The sequence below is a fragment of the Nerophis ophidion genome, linkage group LG06 (assembly GCF_033978795.1).
Source record: "Nerophis ophidion isolate RoL-2023_Sa linkage group LG06, RoL_Noph_v1.0, whole genome shotgun sequence".
In the NCBI taxonomy this organism is placed as follows: domain Eukaryota; kingdom Metazoa; phylum Chordata; class Actinopteri; order Syngnathiformes; family Syngnathidae; genus Nerophis; species Nerophis ophidion.
This window is the reverse complement of record NC_084616.1, coordinates 67,521,985-67,542,042: the sequence shown is the minus strand read 5'-3', so window position 1 is coordinate 67,542,042 and position 20,058 is coordinate 67,521,985. Positions and strand designations below refer to the sequence as shown.

At 38.1% G+C, this 20,058-nt stretch overlaps 1 protein-coding gene across 1 annotated transcript in view; it reads right to left on the bottom strand.

The window, feature by feature from the left end:
• The window catches only part of runx1 (RUNX family transcription factor 1), a 58,888-nt gene extending 40,724 nt beyond the window's left edge, over positions 1-18,164 (bottom strand). The window contains exon 1 of the mRNA XM_061904674.1: positions 18,030-18,164. Within this exon, the coding sequence (XP_061760658.1) occupies positions 18,030-18,117 (88 nt within the window). The 5' untranslated portion in view covers positions 18,118-18,164. The remainder of the gene's footprint in view (positions 1-18,029) is intronic.
• Between the last annotated feature and the right edge of the window lie 1,894 nt (positions 18,165-20,058).

Below are 20,058 nucleotides of genomic sequence, written 5' to 3'. Positions count from 1 at the left end.
TACGACGCCTTCCGCCCGATTGTAGCTGAGATAGGCACCAGCGCCCCCCACGACCCCAAAGGGAATAAGCGGTAGAAAATGGATGGATGGATGGATAGTCACATGACTGTCCCATCATAACCACTCCAAAATATTTCCTATACTTGGCTTTTTTAAAAAGTTTTAATGCATGTCTTACTTCTATAGTGGCCTAGTGGTTCTTAACCTGGGTTCGATCGAACCCTCAGGGGTTCGGCCGAGCCTCTGCAGCGGAGGTCAAGACACACCCGACTCATCGTGTAAATAAAAATGTCTCCCTATTGGTGTATTATAAATGCCCCCGAACAATGTTCCCCATAATTTTCCATCTGATTTGCAGGTGTGTAATTTGTTGTGAGTTCATGCACTTTGTTTGTTTTGTTCTTTGAACAAGGTGATGTTCATGCTTAGTTCATTTTGTGCACCAGTAAAAAAAACAACATATAACTTTGTCTTGAATTTGAAAAAAAAACAACATATAATTTTTCACTAAAGAAGGGTTCGGTGAATGTGTGTATGAAACTGGTGGGGTTCGGTACCTCCAACAAGGTTAAAGGCCTACTGAAATGAGACTTTCTTATTTAAACGGGGATAGCAGGTCCATTCTATGTGTCTTACTTGATCATTTCGCGATATTACCATATTTTTGCTGAAAGGATTTGGTAGAGAACATCCACAATAAAGTTTGCAACTTTCGGTGCTAAGAGAAAAGCCTCGCCTTTACTGGAAGTAGCAGACGATGACGTCGCAAGTCTGGGGGCTCCTCACATATTCACATTGATTTTAATGGGAGCCTCCAACAAAAAGAGCTATTCATACCAAGAAAACAACAATTTCCCCATTGATTTGAGCGAGGATGAAATATTCGTGTTTGAGGATATTGATAGCGACGAAATTAGAAAAAAAAAAAAAAACATGTTAAAAAACAAAACACATTTACTAGGATAATTCTGGGAAATCCCTTATCTTTCTATTGTGTTGCTAGTGTTTTAGCGAGTTTAATAGTACCTGATAGTCGGAAGGGTGTATCCAAGGGTGTCTTGAGGCCAGTGTCTGATGGAAGTCGAGGGCAGCTGTACGGACTACACAAGCTCAGCTGATCTCCGGTAAATGGCGACTTTTTACCACAATTTTCTCACCGAAAACTACTGGTTGACATTTGGTCGGGATCCATGTTGGCTTGACCGCTCTGATCCATAGTAAAGCTTCACCTCTGGGAATTTTAAACAATGAATCACCGTGTGTTTGTGTGGCTAAAGGCTAAAGATTCCCAACTCCATCTTTCTACTTTGACTTTTTCATTATTAATTGAACAAATTGCAAAAGATTCAGCAACACAGATGTCCAAAATACTGTGTAATTATGCCGTTAAAGCAGACGACTTTTAGCTGTGTGTGTGCGCAGCGCTAATATTTCCTAATAGTCCGTGACGTCACACGTACACGTCAGCACTTTGCGGGAAATTTGAAATTGCAATTTTGTAAACTAAAAAGGCCGTATTGGCATGTGTTGCAATGTTAATATTTCATCATTGATATATAAACTATCAGACTGCGTAGTCGGTAGTAGTGGATTTCAGTAGGCCTTTAAGAACCACTGGGTTAGAGTGTCCGCCCTAAGATCGGTAGTTTGGGAGTTCAAACCCTGGCCGAGTCATACCAAAGACTATAAAAACGGGACCCATTACCTCCCTGCTTGGCACTCAGCATCAAGGGTTGGAATTGGGGTTTAAATCACCACAAATGATTCCCGGGGCGTGGCATCGCTGCTGCCCACTGCTCCCCTCACCTCCCAGGGAGTGAATAAGGGCATGGGTCAAATGCAGAGGACAAATTTCGCCAAACCTAGTGTGTGTGTGACAATCATTGGTACGTTATGGACCCATCTGGACTGATAAATGTGAATAAAGGATGATGTTGGTCAGTAACAGTGACAATGATCTGTTCAGTAGTTGAAACATAGCTTAGTCGCACAGGTAATGTGTTTAAAATGTCTTGCAAATAGCTGGATGTGTTTCTAAATAAGATACTATGCAGTATGATTGTTAGTTTATGGGTAAATATGAAAAAATGTAGAACAATCTCTTTTAAAATAGTTTAGAAGTCATACATATGTTAATGAATAAACAGCTTGCATGCCAGCTTTAAGTAATCAGCATTACTATTTCAACATTTTTTAGTTACATCACTCATTTGTTCATTTGCTCCTATTTTAATTTTTCTGTAATTGTATTTTGAGCACACTGTACATGTCATGCCTGTAAATCCGTTTTATGTTTGATCATGTTATGTTTTGTTTTTTGGACTCTTGTTTCCCGTTTTGCACTTCCTGGCTTTATTTTGGTTTCCATAGTTACGCATTAGTTTCCACCTGTTCTCCAAGTCACGCCCCTGCCCTCAGCCCCACACCTGTTTCTCATCACCATAGCCACTATTTAAGTCCTTTTTTTCTGTTCCTCGGCCTGGGAACTTTGGATTCTACTTGCTGCTTATGCTCTACTGCTTGCTACATGTTGCTCTTACCTCCATGCCATGCTATTTGTTTTTGTCCACGTCAAGTAAGTTTTTGTTATTTAAGCCATTGTGCTAGTTTTGTTTATAGTTCATTATTCATGCCATCGAGCAAGTGTTTTTGTTTCGTGTTTGTATTTTGTAGTCCAGTATTCGTACTTCCTTTGTTTGCTTTTTTTTATATAGTATATAAATACATTTAAATATGTACCTGAATTCACGCCTGGCTCGTCCCAAATTCCCTCTGCATCAAAGAAGCAAAACAAATCCAAGTCACAGTCCTAACAGTACATGCCTGATTTATCCGAATAATGATAATTTATACTGTAAATTATATATTGCAACAATTATTGTATTAAATACAATTCAGTCAAATCTTTAGTGGCTAAAGCTGTTTCCATTTAGAAGTATCCTGTGCTATGTGAAAGGAAAACAAGATGAAAAAAAAAAAAAATTCACATGCTGTCTCTAAAATAGTGTATACTGTATTTGGGCCTGAGTCTGAATGTTTTGAGTTCAATCAACAATTAATCGCCTTAAAGCTGCTGTCGAAAGAGTTTTAAGAAAACGCCAGTCTGCCTTCCAAGGTCCTGTGGCCAAAGGGGAAATGATAAAAAATGTAAACGCCTCTTTTCTTGACTGACCCAGAGAGAAATATTTATATTTTACTCTCTCGATTTCCTTTATTTATTGATGTCAGCCACTTTTGATACACATTGCACAATTACTAAAACATATTAGTTATTAGTCTATTGGAAAAAAACAACAACAACCATACATTTTAGTGAAACACACATGATTTTTGAACATATTGGTAATGATCATCCATCCATCCATCCATCCATTTCCTACCGCTTATTCCCTTTGGGGTCGCGGGGGGCGCTGGTGCCTATCTCAGCTACAATCGGGCGGAAGGCAGCGTACACCCTGGACAAGTTGCCAGGGTAATGATCATTTAACTGTTTATTTCCAACATACTTAATAAATATGCCAGAAAATGAGTAGCAAAAATGGATAGATGAAGTGGAAAAAAATGACGAAAGAAGAAAAAATATGGAAACAAATAATACCTAATAATAAAAAATCGTTTACAATACCATCCATTCATCCATTTTCTACCGCTTATTCCCTTTTGGGGTCGCGGTGGGCGCTGGCGCCTATCTCAGCTACAATCGGGCGGAAGGCAGCGTACACCCTGGACAAGTCGCTACCTCATCGCAGGGTAATGATTATTGAACTGTTTATTTCCAACATACTTAATAAATATGTTAGAAAAGGAGTAGCAAAAATGGATAGATGAAGTGGAAAAAAATGACAAAAGAAGAAAAAATATGGAAACAAATGATACTTAATAGTAAAAAATCGATTACAATACCATCCATCCATCCATTTTCTACCGCTTATTCCCTTTTGGGGTCGCGGTGGGCGCTGGAGCCTATCTCAGCTACAATCGGGCGGAGGGCAGGGTACACCCTGTACAAGTCGCCACCTCATCGCAGGGTAATGATCATTGCCCTGTTTATTTCCAACAGACTTAATAAATATGCCAGAAAAAGGAGTAGCAAAAATGGATAGATGAAGTGGAAAAATATGACAAAAGAAGAAAAAATATGGAAACAAATAATACTTAATAATTAAAATATGATTAGAATATACAAATATATAATCGATGGGTAAACAAATACATAAATTCAACAGAATGGAAAAATAATTAATTAATTTAAATCTAATATATTTTTAATAAATGTTAGTGCAATTAATATTTTTGTTGGTGACAATCGCATGTACAGCATAATAAACCTGTGACATGTACATACAGTAGTTTTTTCAAGGCATTAATGTCAAATTAATTTTGTGCTTTCAGTGTTTTACTGTATCTGTTGATTATCGAAAAAAAGAAAAGAAATAATTGGGTCCATTAATTTGGAATGTTTTGGATTTTCTCTAGGCCACACAGGGTCAAAATGATCAATATACAGGCTAAAAAAACAAAACAAACATACATTCCCATGAATCTTCTAATTACAGCAATATTGTTTGTATAACAGGCATGGGCAAATCTAACTTTTCTCAATGATAAAACTCCTTTAACACTGAAGTTGTTGTGCAGTAACAGGATTTTCAATCCTATTTTTAAACTTCCAGAAATCTTGGACTATTTGGAGACTCAAAATGACTCAAAATCAAACTAATGGTTTGGTGCTTTCCAAGGATCTAATTGTTATTACCGTTTCATTTAGTGATTGTCATTGACAGCAGTTGAAAAATGTATCTGACCGTGAAAAGGTTATGATTTTACAATCACTGGCCGAAACAAAGTTTTCTCGGTAGGCAGGCCGGTCTTTCTCTCCCTTACAGATAGGGTTAGAAGCTCTGTCATTCACAGGAGCTTAGAGTAAAGTCATTACTCCTCCACATCGAGAGGAGCCAGATGAAGTAGCTCAGATATCTGGTGAGGATGTCCCCCGGATGCCTCCCTCGGGAAGTATTCAGGGCACGTCCGGCCGGTAGAAGACCACTTGGAAGACCTATCTGGCCTGAGAACGGTTTAGGATCCCCCGGGAGGAGCTTGACAAAATAGCCGAGGAGAAAGAAGTCTGGGCTTCTCTGCTTAGGCTTCTGCCCCCGCGACCCAGCTCCGGATAAGCAGAAGAAGATAGATGTATGAATGATTGATCAAAGAATAATAACAATTACATCGTCCTTGAGTCTCAGTGAAGATCTAAAAAAAAGTGAATTGTAGGTTTGGACAAGTTTGGAAAGTCTTTTGGAGATATTTTTAACAACTGCAGATTTTCAGATGGTTCTCAAGGTTAATTTAGAGCAGGGGTCACCAACCTTTTTGAAATCAAGAGCTACTTTTTGGGTACTGATTAATGCGAAGGGCTACCAGTTTGATACACACTTAAATAAATTGCCAGAAATAGCCAATTTGCTCAATTTACCTTTAATAAATAATTCTATATATATATATATAAAAAATGGGTATTTCTGTCTGTCATTCCGTCATACATTTTTTTTTTCCTTTCACGGAATTTTTTTTTGTAGAGAATAAATGATGAAAAAAACACTTAATTCAATGGTTTAAAAGAGGAGAAAAAAGGAAAAAAAATAAAATTGAATTTTGAAACATAGTTTATCTTCAATTTCGACTCTCTAAAATTTAAAATTCAGCCAAAAAAAAAGAAGAGAAAATCTAGCTAATTCGAATCTTTTGGAAAAAAATTAAAACAAAATTATGGAACATCTTTGGTAATTTTTCCTGATTAAGATACATTTTCAAATTTTGATGGCATGTTTTAAACAGGTTAAAATCCAATCTGCACTTTGTTAGAATATATAACAAATTGTACCAAACTATATTTCCAACAAAGACAAATCATTATTTCTTCTAGATTTTCCTGAACAAATATTTTAAAATAAATTCTAAAGACTTTGAAATAAGATTTAAATTTGATTCGACAGATTTTCTAGATTCGCCAGAATAATTTTTTTGAATTTTAATCATAATAAATTTGAAGAAATATGTCACAAATATTCTTTGTCGAAAAAACAGAAGCTAAAATGAAGAATTAAATCAAAATGTATTTATTGTTCTTTACAATATAGAAAAAAAAAAAAAATCTTGAACATTGATTTAAATAGTCAGGAAAGAAGTGGAAGGAATTTAAAAGGTAAAAAGGTATATGTGTTTAAAAATCCTATAATCATTTTTAAGGTTGTATTTTTTCTCTAAAATTGTCTTTCTGAAAGTCATAAGAAGCAAAGTTAAAAAAAAAATGAATGTATTTAAACAAGTGAAGACCAAGTCTTTAAAATATTTTCTTGGATTTTCAAATTCTATTTGAGTTTTGTCTCTCTTAGAATTAAAAATGTCAAGCAAAGCGAGACCAGCTTGCTAGTAAATAAATAAAATGTAAAAAATAGAGGCAGCTCACTGGTAAGTGTTGCTATTTGAGCTATTTTTAGAACAGGCCAGCGGGCGACTCATCTGGTCCTTACGGGCTACCTGCTGCCCGCGGGCACCGCGTTGGTGACCCCTGACTTAGAGCCTTTAAAAAAGTTGTATTTTTGTGAACCTCACATCGCTCTACTACACAAATGAATATGAGGCAACAATGGCGGTGTGGCTATAGAGTTACCACTGGCGTTTTCAGAATGTAAATACTGAACTGGCCTTATTTCAACATCAATGACATACAGTATCTGCTGCATCATGCTCTCTCACACCTGGATGGTAGTAGAGGTAAGGTGAGAGTCCTGTTCTTGACTTCTCCAGTGTTTCCATTACCATCCAATCTTTTGTGTTGAGTAAGAAGATGTTTCAGGTGGGAGTGACAGCATCGACTCTGTCTTCGGGCTCACAGACAGGCCCAATTTGGTGTCGTCGGAGCACCACAGGGAACTGTCTTCTACACCTCAAACTTCCAGTGCGACTCTGGATTGTTCACCCTACAACATTTCGAGGCTCTGCAAGTAAGACATCTTAATGATTGACAGGAGAACAAGTTTAAAGCTCTGGAGGATAATATTGTGGACGGGTGCAGCAGAGATGATACAATCCCTAAACAGTTGTGTAACCATTAGCTTGTGGTGGACTTTTGGAGGCCCAGGATCACCACTAAGCCAACCTTGGGGAGGACGTAGAGGAGCAGTACTTGGTAGTTGACTTGAAGAAAGGACTGGACTGTAGTACAAAAATGGACGCTGTGCAGGAAATTGTTGAAGAGATTGTTTCTTCTAAGAAGACTCAGATCTCAAGTGCTAGGATGGCAGAATCAGAACTAGGAAGCTAGCAGCATTAAAGTGCATCCCGGAAATATTCACATTTTCCACATATTCAACTTGTCATGTCAACTTTCAGCATGGTGTTCAGTGAATAATCTGGCACTGAACACCACAAAAACCAAGGAACTCATCTTTGACTTCAGGAAAAACACTGCAGACCCTGCCCCCGTCCACATCAACAAGGTGAAGAGAGTCAACTCCTTAAAGTTCCTCGGCACCCTCATATCTGCTGACCTGTCCTGGACCCAAAATACAACTGTGGTCATCCGGAAGGCCCAGTGGAGACTCCACTTCCTGAGGGTGCTGAGGAAGAACAGACTGGAGAGACATCTGATTGTGACTGACTTACTGCATAACAGTGTGGTACGCCAGCTGCACTGGAGCAGACGAACAGGCGATTCTGAGGGTCATAAAGTCTGCACAAAAAATCATCGGCTGTCGCCTGCCCTCCCTGAAGATTTACCCAACTCCTGTTGCCTCAAGAAAGCAGAAAACATTACCAAAGACAGCACACACCCTGGCTTCCACCTGTTCGACCTGCTACCATCGGGCAGGCGCTACAGGTGCATCAGAGCCAGAACAAACAGGCTCAGAGACGGCTTCTTTCCCAGAGCTGTCACCATGTTGAACTCTAACTGATAATAATAATAATTCACCCCTATATAATATCCTACCCTAATACCCTACTTTGCAATACTACCCTTTGAGTGCAATATGTCCGAAACTGATTGTTATTTATTACTTCGGTACTCTTGTCTTGTTCTGTATATTGTACAGTATTTTGTATTTCTATAGTGTTTTGTATATTGTACAGGATTGCTTATTATTTTTATTGGATAGCAGTCTGTTTATTTCATTTGTTAGTTTTTTGCTTTATTACTCGTGTGTTATTCATTTTAACCCATATTTGTTCCGCACCTTAAGTTGGAGTCTTTATTCTCGTTATATGCAAATATAATGACGATAAAGTCCTTTCTATTCTATTCTTTTCTACTCCAAATACGCTCAGTTTCTTCACACAATACCCATAATGACAAAGTAACCGTTTTTTGTTTTTTTTAAGAAATGTTTTGCAAACAAATAGAACAAAAAATTAAGAAGTCCCATGAACAGTATTCACAGTCTTTGCTAAATACTTTCTTGAGGCACTTATGGTCGCAATTACAGCCTCAAGTCTTTGAAATGATGCCACAAGCTTGGCACACCTATCTTCACCTATTTGTATTACCTCTCAAGCGGCGTTCACCGCCATTTTCAGATCTCTCTAGATCGGAGTCAAGTCTGTACTCTGGCTGGCCCACTCAAGGACATTTACAGAGTTGTCCTGAAGTCATTCCTTTGATATCTTGGCTGTGTGCTTAGGGTCGTTGTCTTGCTGAGAGATGAACCATTGCCCCAGTCTGAGTTCAAGAGCGTTCTTTCATCCAGGAGTGACCATCGAGTTCTTGGTCACCTACCTGACTAGGGCCCTGTTCCTCCGATCAAGGAAAAGTCCTAGTGGTTACAAACTTCTTCCATGTACAGATGATAGAGGTCACTCTGTTCGTTACGACCTTCAAGACAGCAGATTTTTTTAAATCCGTACCCTTCCCTAGATCCGTGCTTCGAGACAATACTGTCTCGGAAGTCTAGAGACAATTCCGTTGACTTTATTTTTTGGATGTGCCCTGCCATGCACTATCAAGTGTGAACCCTAATACATACACAGGTGTGTCTCTTTCCAAATAACGTCAAACCAACTGAATTTACCTCAAGTGGACTCCGATTAATATGATCTGTTGAAACAGAATGCCCCTAAACTCACTTTTGACCTTCATGGCAAAGGCTGTGAACACTTACAGTGGGGCAAAAAAGTATTTAGTCAGCCACTGATTGTGCAAGTTCTCCCACTTAAAATGATGACAGAGGTCTGTAATTTTCATCATAGGTACACTTCAACTGTGAGAGACAGAATGTGAAAAAAAAATCCAGCAATTCAAATTGTAGGAATTTTAAATAATTTATTTGTAAATTATGGTGGAAAATAAGTATTTGATCAACCATTCAAAGCTCTCACTGATGGAAGGAGGTTTTGGCTCAAAATCTCACGATACATGGCCCCATTCATTCCTTCCTTAACACGGATCAATGGTCCTGTCTCCTTTAGCAGAAAAACAGCCCCAAAGCATGATGTTTCCACCCCCATGCCTCACAGTAGGTGTGGTGTTCTTGGGATGCAAATCAGTATTCTTCTTCCTTCAAACATGACGAGTTGAGTTTATACCAGAATGGATACATGGATGATACAGCAGAGGATTGGGAGAATGTCATGTGGTCAGATGAAACCAAAATATAACTTTTTGGTATAAACTCAACTCGTCGTGTTTGGAGGAAGAAAAATACTGAGTTGCATCCCAAGAACACCACACCTACTGTGAAGCATGGGGGTGTTTTTCTGCTAAGGGGACAGGACCATTGATCCGTGTTAAAAAAAGAATGAATTATTTTCCACCATAATTTACAAATAAATTCTTTAAAATTCCTACAATGTGAATTCCCACATTCCATCTCTCACAGTTGAAGTGTACCTAAGATGAAAATTACAGACTTCTGTCATCATTTTAAGTGGGAGAACTTGCCCAATAGGTGGCTGACTAAATACTTTTTCGCCCCACTGTATTTACATGTGATTTTTTTTTTTTTTTCATATTTAATAAATCTGCAAAAAAAATATTCTAAATATATGGTTCACATTGTCACATACAGGGTATGGTGTGTAGATTTTTAAGTACAAAAATGAATTTTTTAAATTTTGGAATAAGGCTGTGGCATAACAAAATGCGGGAAAAGTGAAGCAGAATGTGTGAGGACTGGTGGGCATGGTAATGCCAGGTTTGTCCCTCCGTGGATGTGATGACGTGAACACAACAAAAGGTAGGATCTTAAAATATTTATTTAACAAAAAGAGAGCTCTGAACAGAAATGCTGGAGCTAATAAAAAGGCAAACCAAAAACGCTAGTTTGAAAACAAGGAAATACAAACAGAAAACTAAACTTGGCATGAAAGCACAAACGAGAAAACAAATCATCAGTATGAAAACTGAAATAATCAAGTGGCATAGCATGAGAGCTAGCGAGAATAAAAGTAGAAAAAGTAGCAGTCGTCACTTGTTGCATGAGAGCAATTTATGAACCCAGGAAGAAATGAACAAAGAGGCTGTCTTAAATAGGAGGGTGATTAGACAAAACAGGTGTGTGTGGACCGGGATTGGCAGGTGGACTGATGAGTTACCATGGTGACAGGCTAAACAGGAAATAAACAGTCACTTGACGGAGAGTGATACCAGAAAGGAAAAATCAATCAATCAATCAATCAATGTTTATTTATATAGCCCCAAATCACAAATGTCTCAAAGGACTGCACAAATCATTACGACTACAACATCCTCGGAAGAACCCACAAAAGGGCAAGGAAAACTCACACCCAGTGGGCAGGGAGAATTCACATTCAGTGGGACGCCAGCGACAATGCTGACTATGAGAAACCTTGGAGAGGACCTCAGATGTGGGCAACCCCCCCCCTCTAGGGGACCGAAAGCAATGGATGTCGAGCGGGTCTAACATGATACTGTGAAAGTTCAATCCATAGTGGCTCCAAGACAGCAGTGAGAGTCCCGTCCACAGGAAACCATCTCAAGCGGATCAGCAGCGTAGAGATGTCCCCAACCGATACAGGCGAGCGGTCCATCCTGGGTCCCGACGAGCGGTCCATCCTGGGTCTCGACTCTGGACAGTCAGTACTTCATCCATGGTCATCGGACCGGACCCCCTCCACAAGGGAGGGGGGGACATAGGAGAAAGAAAAGAAGCGGCAGATCAACTGGTCTAAAAAGGAGGTCTATTTAAAGGCTAGAGTATACAGATGAGTTTTAAGGTGAGACTTAAATGCTTCTACTGAGGTAGCATCTCGAACTGTTACCGGGAGGGCATTCCAGAGTACTGGAGCCCGAACGGAAAACGCTCTATAGCCCGCAGACTTTTTTTGAGCTCTAGGAATCACTAATATGTGTAGATACGAGCAGCGGATCGCAACAGAATGTATTGTATGGTTGGTGAAATCATAGGACAGAAGATGGAAGGGTTGGAATCTCTCGCTCCATCATAAATATTACTTCTCATTCCATCTTCTAACGACAGATCGAAGAAGCAAATGAGATCTTTCTCCGAAGAACTCAAACACCACCGTATCACTTCTTGCAGTAGATGCAAAGTAATCCAGATGGTTACTTTCCCCAGAAAAACCTAAATTTCTCTATCGACTCAAACAGCTCCTATGCAAAAACATTCAGCTCGGTCGGATATTACGAGATTAAGGTTATGTCCACACGAACACGGATACTTAATAAACGCATACTTATCTCTGCCTTTTGGCCTCTTGTCTACACGCAAACCATTACTGTTGTTTTTTAAAAAGCAGACTTTTGCAAACACTGGCTGAGCTGCGTGCGCATGGCACAAACAGATTCTAGTACTCCTCTGATGATATCATGGTTGTCATTTCCAAAGCTCAGCAACACTGCCTTGCTGCTTTGAAAACACACTATAGGAGGACTTACTGTATGTTTGAATGTAAAAATGTTGCTTTTTCCACTGTACATGACAAAAAACACGCAAGAAAATGGGCTTTGCAAGACAACAATGACAGCCAGCTGTTTTGGATACGATTGCTGTCAGACCTCCAGCTGATGGGACAACTTGGACAAGCAGGACTTTATGCTTTGTGTCATGAGAAATGTGCAATATTATATCATGTTTTTAACCCTAATTTGACGACGGATCGTGAAATCAGCTCAAGTGTGTTGGTTGCATTTGTGTAGATCGTGCACGCTTCTAATGCAGCTGAGCGACTGACAAGATTAATTTCATTGCACATGTAATATATCCTTCTATTGATTGATTAATCCATGAGAGTTTTGCAGCGGAACACGCACGTCCGTGTGTTTTATGCACCTAAACATTTGGATTTCCTTGGCTCGTTGTGAGTGTGCGCTGATTTTAGATTAAAATCCCACTTTTGTTTGCATGTTTATATATGTATGTCTGCATGTATATACAGGTATAGTATATGTAAGTGTGTAATATATATACAAACCCCGTTTCCATATGAGTTGGGAAATTGTGTTAGATGTAAATAAAAATGGAATACAATGATTTCCAAATCCTTTTCAACCCATATTCAGTTGAATATGCTACAAAGACAACATATTTGATGTTCAAACTGATAAACTTTTTTTTTTTTGCAAATAATAATTAACTTTAGAATTTGATGCCAGCAACACGTGACAAAGAAGTTAGGAAAGGTGGCAATAAATACTGATAAAGTTGAGAAATGCTCATCAAACACTTATTTGGAACGTCCCACCGGTGTGCAGGCTAATTGGGAACAGGTGGGTGCCATGATTGGGTATAAAAACAGTTCCCCCAAAAATGCTCAGTCTTTTACAAGAAAGGATGGGGCGAGGTACACCCCTTTGTCCACAACTGCGTGAGCAAATAGTCAAACATATTAAGAACAATGTTTGTAAAAGTGCAATTGCAATACATTTAGGGATTTCAACTTCTACGGTCCATTATATCATCAAAAGGTTCAGAAAGTCTGGAGAAATCACTCCACGTAAGCGGCATGGCCGGAAACCAACACCACAGGGGCTCAGGAACACTTCAGAAAACCACTGTCACTAAATACAGTTTGTCGCTACATCTGTAAGTGCAAGTTAAAGCTCTACTATGCAAAGCGAAAGCTTCTCTGGGCCCGAGATCATCTAAGATGGACTGATGCCAAGTGGAAAAGTGTTCCGTGGTCTGACGAGTCCACATTTCAAATTGTTTTTGGAAATATTCGACATCGTGTCATCGGGACCAAAGGGGAAGCGAACCATCCAGTCTGTTAATAACGCAAAGTTCAAAAGCCATCATATGTGATGGTATGGGGGTGCATTAGTGCCCAAGGCATGGGTAACTTACACATCCGTGAAGGCACCATTAATGCTGAAAGGTACATACAGGTTTTGGAACAACATATGCTGCCATCCAAGCACCGTCTTTTTCATGGACGCCCCTGCTTATTTCAGCAAGACAATACCAAGCCACATTCAGCACGTGTTACAACAGAGTGGCTTCGTGAAAAAAGAGTGCGGGTACTTTCTTGGTTCGCCTGCAGTCCAGACCTGTTCCCCATCAAAAATGTGTGGCGCATTATGAAACGTAAAATACAACAGCGGAGACCCCGGACTGTTGAACGACTGAAGCTCTACATAAAACAAAAATTGTATTCTGTTTTTGATGTACACAATGTGCCAACTTCACTGGTTTTGGGTTTTGTACATACAAACACACATACATCTGCACTTACACACAATTATTCATACATACAGTATATACATACATATTTACATTCATTCATACATGCATGGGCACACACCTAAGTACTTACACACATACACAGGTATATACGCACTGACTTATATACACAAATACAGTACATACATCAACACACACATTCATTGTACAAACATACATATACACATACTGTACATATACAAACACTTTTACATATGATCACATTTCATCAAACATATATTAAGGTAAAACATGGCACACTGATAAAGCTATTATTACTATTATTGCTTGTAATCCAGTTTTTTTATTATATTGATTTATTTTTGCATTTGAAAAAAATAAATTGTTGATGATGATTGTTAGTATTCATTATCATTAGCGCTATTTCTATTGGTATTTTTATCACTCTATGTGTAGTGTAATAATGTTCATTGTCATTTCTGTGTTATTGATATTTTCTTCACTAACTGCTTCTTTGCTCATGTTTTTTGTATCATATTTGTATATATCGTATATACTGATGATGCTCTGTTGTTCTTGTTCTTGTTTTGTTGTTGTTGTCTCTCTGTCTTATCCCACTCTCAACCCCACAATTTCCCCCTCTGTATTTGCTTTTTCTCTCTTTCTATGCACTCCTGCACCAAACAATAATATAAACCCATCTAATAAAGTAAAATACAAATAAAGCAGCAAGAAAAGTACCCCACACTTCTCTTTTGTAAAGTAAATCTGTACAGCAAATATGGGCATCCATGTCAACAATATGATTTGCCTGAGTAGCTGAACAAGACAAAACAAATGTACACTTTACTGCCCATGTAATATATCACTATGCTGCTGATTAAACACGTTATAATTCCACGAGTGTTCTTAACGTTCCCATGCAGGGCTCTGTACAAGTGCCGTAAATATAATGTACATGGCATTGTACAAACCCCGTTTCCATATGAGTTGGAAAATTGTGTTAGATGTAAATATAAACGGAATACAATTATTTACAAATCTTTTTCAACCCATATTCAGTTGAATCCACTACAAAGACAAGATATTTCATGTTCAAACTCATAAACTTTATTTTTATTTGCAAATAATAATTAACTTAGAATTTCATGGCTGCAACACGCACCAAAGTAGTTGGGAAAGGGCATGTTCACCACTGTGTTGTATCACCTTTTCTTTTAACAACACTCAATAAACATTTGGGAGCTGAGGAAACTAATTGTTGAAGCTTTGAAAGTGGAATTCTTTCCCATTCTTGTTTTATGTAGAGCTTCGGTCGTTCAACAATCCGGGGTCTCCGCTGTCGTATTTTATTCTTCATAATGCGCCACACATTTTCCATGGGAGATAGGTCTGGACTGCAGGCGGGCCAGGAAAGTACCCGCACTCTTTTACTACAAAACCACGCTGTTGTAACACGTGGCTTGGCATTGTCTTGCTGAAATAAGCAGGGGCGTTCATGATAACATTGCTTGGATGACAACATATGTTGTTCCAAAACCTGTATGGACCATTCAGCATTAATGGTGCCTTCACAGATGTGTAAGTTACCCATGCCTTGGGCACTAATACACCCCCATACCATCACAGATGCTGGCTTTTGAACTTTGCGCTTATAATGATCCGGATGGTTATTTTCCTCTTTGTTCCGGAGGACACCACGTCGACAGTTTCCAAATATAATTTGAAATGTGGACTCGTCAGACCACAAAACACTTTTCCACTTTGCATCAGTCCATCTTGGTTGAGCACGGGCCCAGCGAAGCTAGTGGCGTTTTGGTGTTGTTGATAAATGGCTTTTGCTTTGCATAGTAGAGTTTTAACTTGCACTTACAGATGTAGCGACCAACTGAAGTTACTGACACTGGTTTTATGAAATGTTTCTGAGCCCATGTGGTAATATCCTTTACACACTGATGTCGGTTTTTGATGCAGTACCGCCTGAGGGATCAAAGGTCCGTAATATCATCGCTTACGTGCAGTGATTTCTCCAGATTCTCTGGACCTTTTGATAAGTTTACAGACCGTAGATGGTAAAATCCCTAAATTCCCTGCAATAGCTCGTTGAGAAATGTTGTTCTAAAACTGTTCGACAATTTGCTTACAAATTGGTGACCCTCACCCCATCCTTGTTTGTGAATTACTTAGCATTTCATGGAAGCTGATTTTTTACCCAATCATGGCACCCACCTGTTCCTAATTAGCCTGCACACCTGTGGGATGTTCCAAATAAGTTTTTGATGAGCATTTCTCAACTTTTTCAGTATTTATTGCCACCTTTCCCAACTTCTTTGTCACCTGTTGCTGGCATCAAATTCTAAAGTTAATGATTATTTGCAACAAAAAAAAAGTTTATTGGTTTGACCATCAAATATGTTGTCTTTGTAGCATATTCAACTGAATATGGGTTGAAAATGATTTACAAATCATTGTATTCCGTTTATATTTACATCTAACACAATTTCCCAACTCATATGGAAACAGGGTTTGTACGTCTAGTATATCAAAATAACCATTACAATAACACAGGTGTAATGCTACTAAGTCAGCTCGGGTTGTTTTTTCATTTATGCGTTTGTGTGTAGACTTGTGTGGATAAAGATAGTTTTTACCCCAACTCTGTGTTTTCAAAACGATATGTGTTCATGTGGACATGGCTATTTTCCTCGGTCTGTGAGAAGACTGTCAGAGAACAGATCTTCCGATAAAAGAGAATCAGGATGTTCAGAAACTATCAAGACTCTTGAAACTGGAAATTGCTGGAAGACAATTATCACTGTCCACACTCAAGATAGTTTTTTTTGACTGACGGGATGATAAAAAAAGAAAAAGAAACCCTTTCTCCAAAATAAACCTATTCTGGCTCATAGCAACCCAAATGTGGATTGTGACTAATTTCAATATGGATTTAAAAGTTTATGTTCAGCTCAGACACAGAAGAGTTATTTGTCCACAATGACAGGAAGTATGTTAGTAGGAGTTAGAGTGAGCGTTCCAAAGCTCAGAACACTGCAACAACGGTTAGTAATGTGGTAGCATTATAATCTGGAGATGGTTTGAATATATGCATAGAATAACTGGGGAAGTTGTATGGTTGTAGTGCATGTGCAATAACATAAGTAAAATGTAATGGAAAAACTGAACTTATAAAACAAAAAACATTACCTTAAAACCCGTATTGCTCACCAAGAAAAAAACAACTCTCCGTTTACTGTCAATGGTCCATCCATCCATCCATTTCCTACCGCTTATTCCCTTTGGGGTCACGGGGGGCGCTGGCGCCTATCTCAGCTACAATCGGGCTGAAGGCAGGGTACACCCTGGACAAGTCCCTACCTCACCGTAGGGCTACTGTCATTGGTACACCGTACTAAGTATATTCAACTCTGAAAAATGACGATCTGTAAATGCTGTACTTTCACCTTTAATTAAGAAGTACATGGCTGAAACTTGGACACATTGGTTTTTTTCAAGAGCAAAATGATCTAATCACATCACATCGATTTTCATGCAAGCTAATAGTAATCTTCTGCAAAGTCTCAACATTAGGTTGGGTCCCAAGTGCGGCAATTTGTGTAAATGTGTAAAAATAAATAAATACAAATATATATATATATATATACACACACACACATATACACATATTTACAAACCTATATACATACGAATATACACACATATATGTGTGGTGTGTATATATATATATATTTATACATATATATATGTATATATATATGTATATATATATATATTTGTATATATATATACATACATATACACATATATACAAACATATATACATACAAATATACACACACATATTTATATACATATTTATATATATATATATATATATATATATATATATATATATATATATATATATATATATATATATATATATATATATATATATATGTATGTATATAGACACATCACACTTAAAACACCCTTAAAACAAATTCTCCCAATTCTGCCAAGGAAACTGATCAAATATCTTTTCAACCTATTATTAGTTTGAAATCTAAAACAAATGAAAAAAGTGTGCATACAGTTGTTGTTTTTTTCAGTAATATGAAATATATATATATATTTATATATATATATATATATATATATATATATATATATATATATATATATATATATATATATATATATAATATTATTATTCCACTCTGCAAAAAACAAGGGTTTAAATACATGACTAAGGGCAGCAAGTTGAAAGAACATTCATGCCCATCACAACAGTAAATAATACTGCAAATTGCATACATTTTGTGCATAAAAGCACTCAATGTGAACATCAGACAATCACATAATATTAAAGTTTACCAAAGAGTTCGCCTCCTGTTCGGCCTTTCCTCATCAAGAACATGGCCCAGGACAGCGGACCGGAACCGGAGAGAGCACCCGGGTTCATGCTTGGATCCTGACAGGCTGACGGCTGCAATTCGTGTCAAAAATCAACAACCCGAAAGGTGAAAAGAAACGAGTCTACGTTTTAAATAAAAACAAAGCAAGTAGATGATCAAATCAACTCTGAAGAAAGAGAAGTCAGTCACCTTCATCAGCTGTTTTTATACTCACCTCTCCATCCTTCCCCCTCCAGCAAAAAGAAAAAAAAACCCCACAAAAAAAAAGCAAAAATAGAATCCAGTCAAGCTGAATTCATGGTCTGGTCCAAAGCACATAGCCACAGGGGACACCAGTCCATTTTGCCCCCAGGCACTTCAAGCTGCTAATTTCATTTACAGTTTCCACTCAGAAAAATAGCCTGCATCTTTTAGGGGCGGATCTCGTCTTCGCCAATCTCCTCCCCTTCAGTTTCAGCCGTATTTGAAATTTCTACTGAGAACATAGCTTTTTGGTTGCTTTGTATCATAAGTGCGATGTGGAACTGAATTTAAAGACACACTGAGTTCCATTCTGAGGGACAGGCTGAGATAGACTGGTCACAATTAAATCAATTGTTCAAAGAACAGTAATGTTGAGATACCTCATCTGGCTCCCAGATTATTATTTTTTTTGCCGCACCTAAACGTGGCTTTGCCCCCCAAAACTATATGTTGTGTGTGTGTACCAAAACAATACCTTGTAACAATAATCGGACAATAACATGGATTGCAGTGAAATATCTGTATTTTTTTTAGAATGTATCCGTTATTTGCCAAAACAAAAAAGGCAGTATCTACGAGTGAAGTGTGTGTGTGTGTGTATGTTTGTGTACAGTGAGTGTATGTGCGTGTGTGTGTATGTAAATATTATGTAATTTCTATATGTTGTTTTGACCTGTTCGGCTCATTACTGTCATGTCCTGGTGATCATGTTTAGTTTGGCTATGTTCCGTTGGGTTTTTGCACTCTGTCAGTTCCTGTTTTTTCACTTCCTGCTTTGTTTCCATGACCTCATGTCACCGGTTGTTAATCACATCACCTCTATTTAAGCCTGTAGTTGCCAGGCAGTCAGCCTGGCGACATCACCCCCTACACACCCTAGTTATTCATGCTGATGACCCATGCTGCTCTTTTTCATGCTCTTTTCTCGTTCCAAGTAAGTTTTCTTTATTCATGTCATAGTTTGCAAGTTTTGTTTTATGTCCTTTGTGGTAGTTTTGTTTTCTTAGCCAAGTTTTGAACCTCTGCTGAGAGCGCCTTTCGTTTGTTCCTTTTTTTTTTGAGTTAAGATTAAAATCATGTTTTTGCCTTCAAGCCATGTCCGATCCAGTCGCTTTGCACCCCAGGAAAACAAATCACACCAAAGTCCACGTCATCACAAATACTATCAGATACTAACAATGCTTTGAGGAACACTTTTGATTTTGACACTTCTTCATATTTTGCTCGAGGTCCTCTCCCAGAATGAGTTGTGCTTTTTCTTGCTGCACTCAACATATTGTTTTGGTTTTTTTCTTCATCGTTCACCCTCATTTAAGGAAACATTGAGCAAGTGTAACTCTAACTAACATGATATCAACATAGTATAACTTTTACAAATGATCGGGATAAAATCCTTTCAAACTGCCCTAAATCCTGAACCATTTGTGCAATGAAAGTCATTCCTACTGTTTATGAAACTGCATGTTTTTTTTTTGTTTTCTTTCGATATACTACACATCTGGAAAGTATTGACAGCACTTCACCTTGTCCACATTTTGTTATGTTACAGCTTTATTCCAAAATGGAATCAATTCAAATGTAGTACAACTAAAAAAAAATCACATGTACATTAAAGCATTCGCAGCTTTTGCTTGGTGTACATTTTTAGCAGCAATTACAACCTCCAGGATCAACTATTTTTGAACACGATGCAACAAGCTTTGCACACCAATCTTTGGGCAGTTGAAATTAAGGCCTTTGTTAAA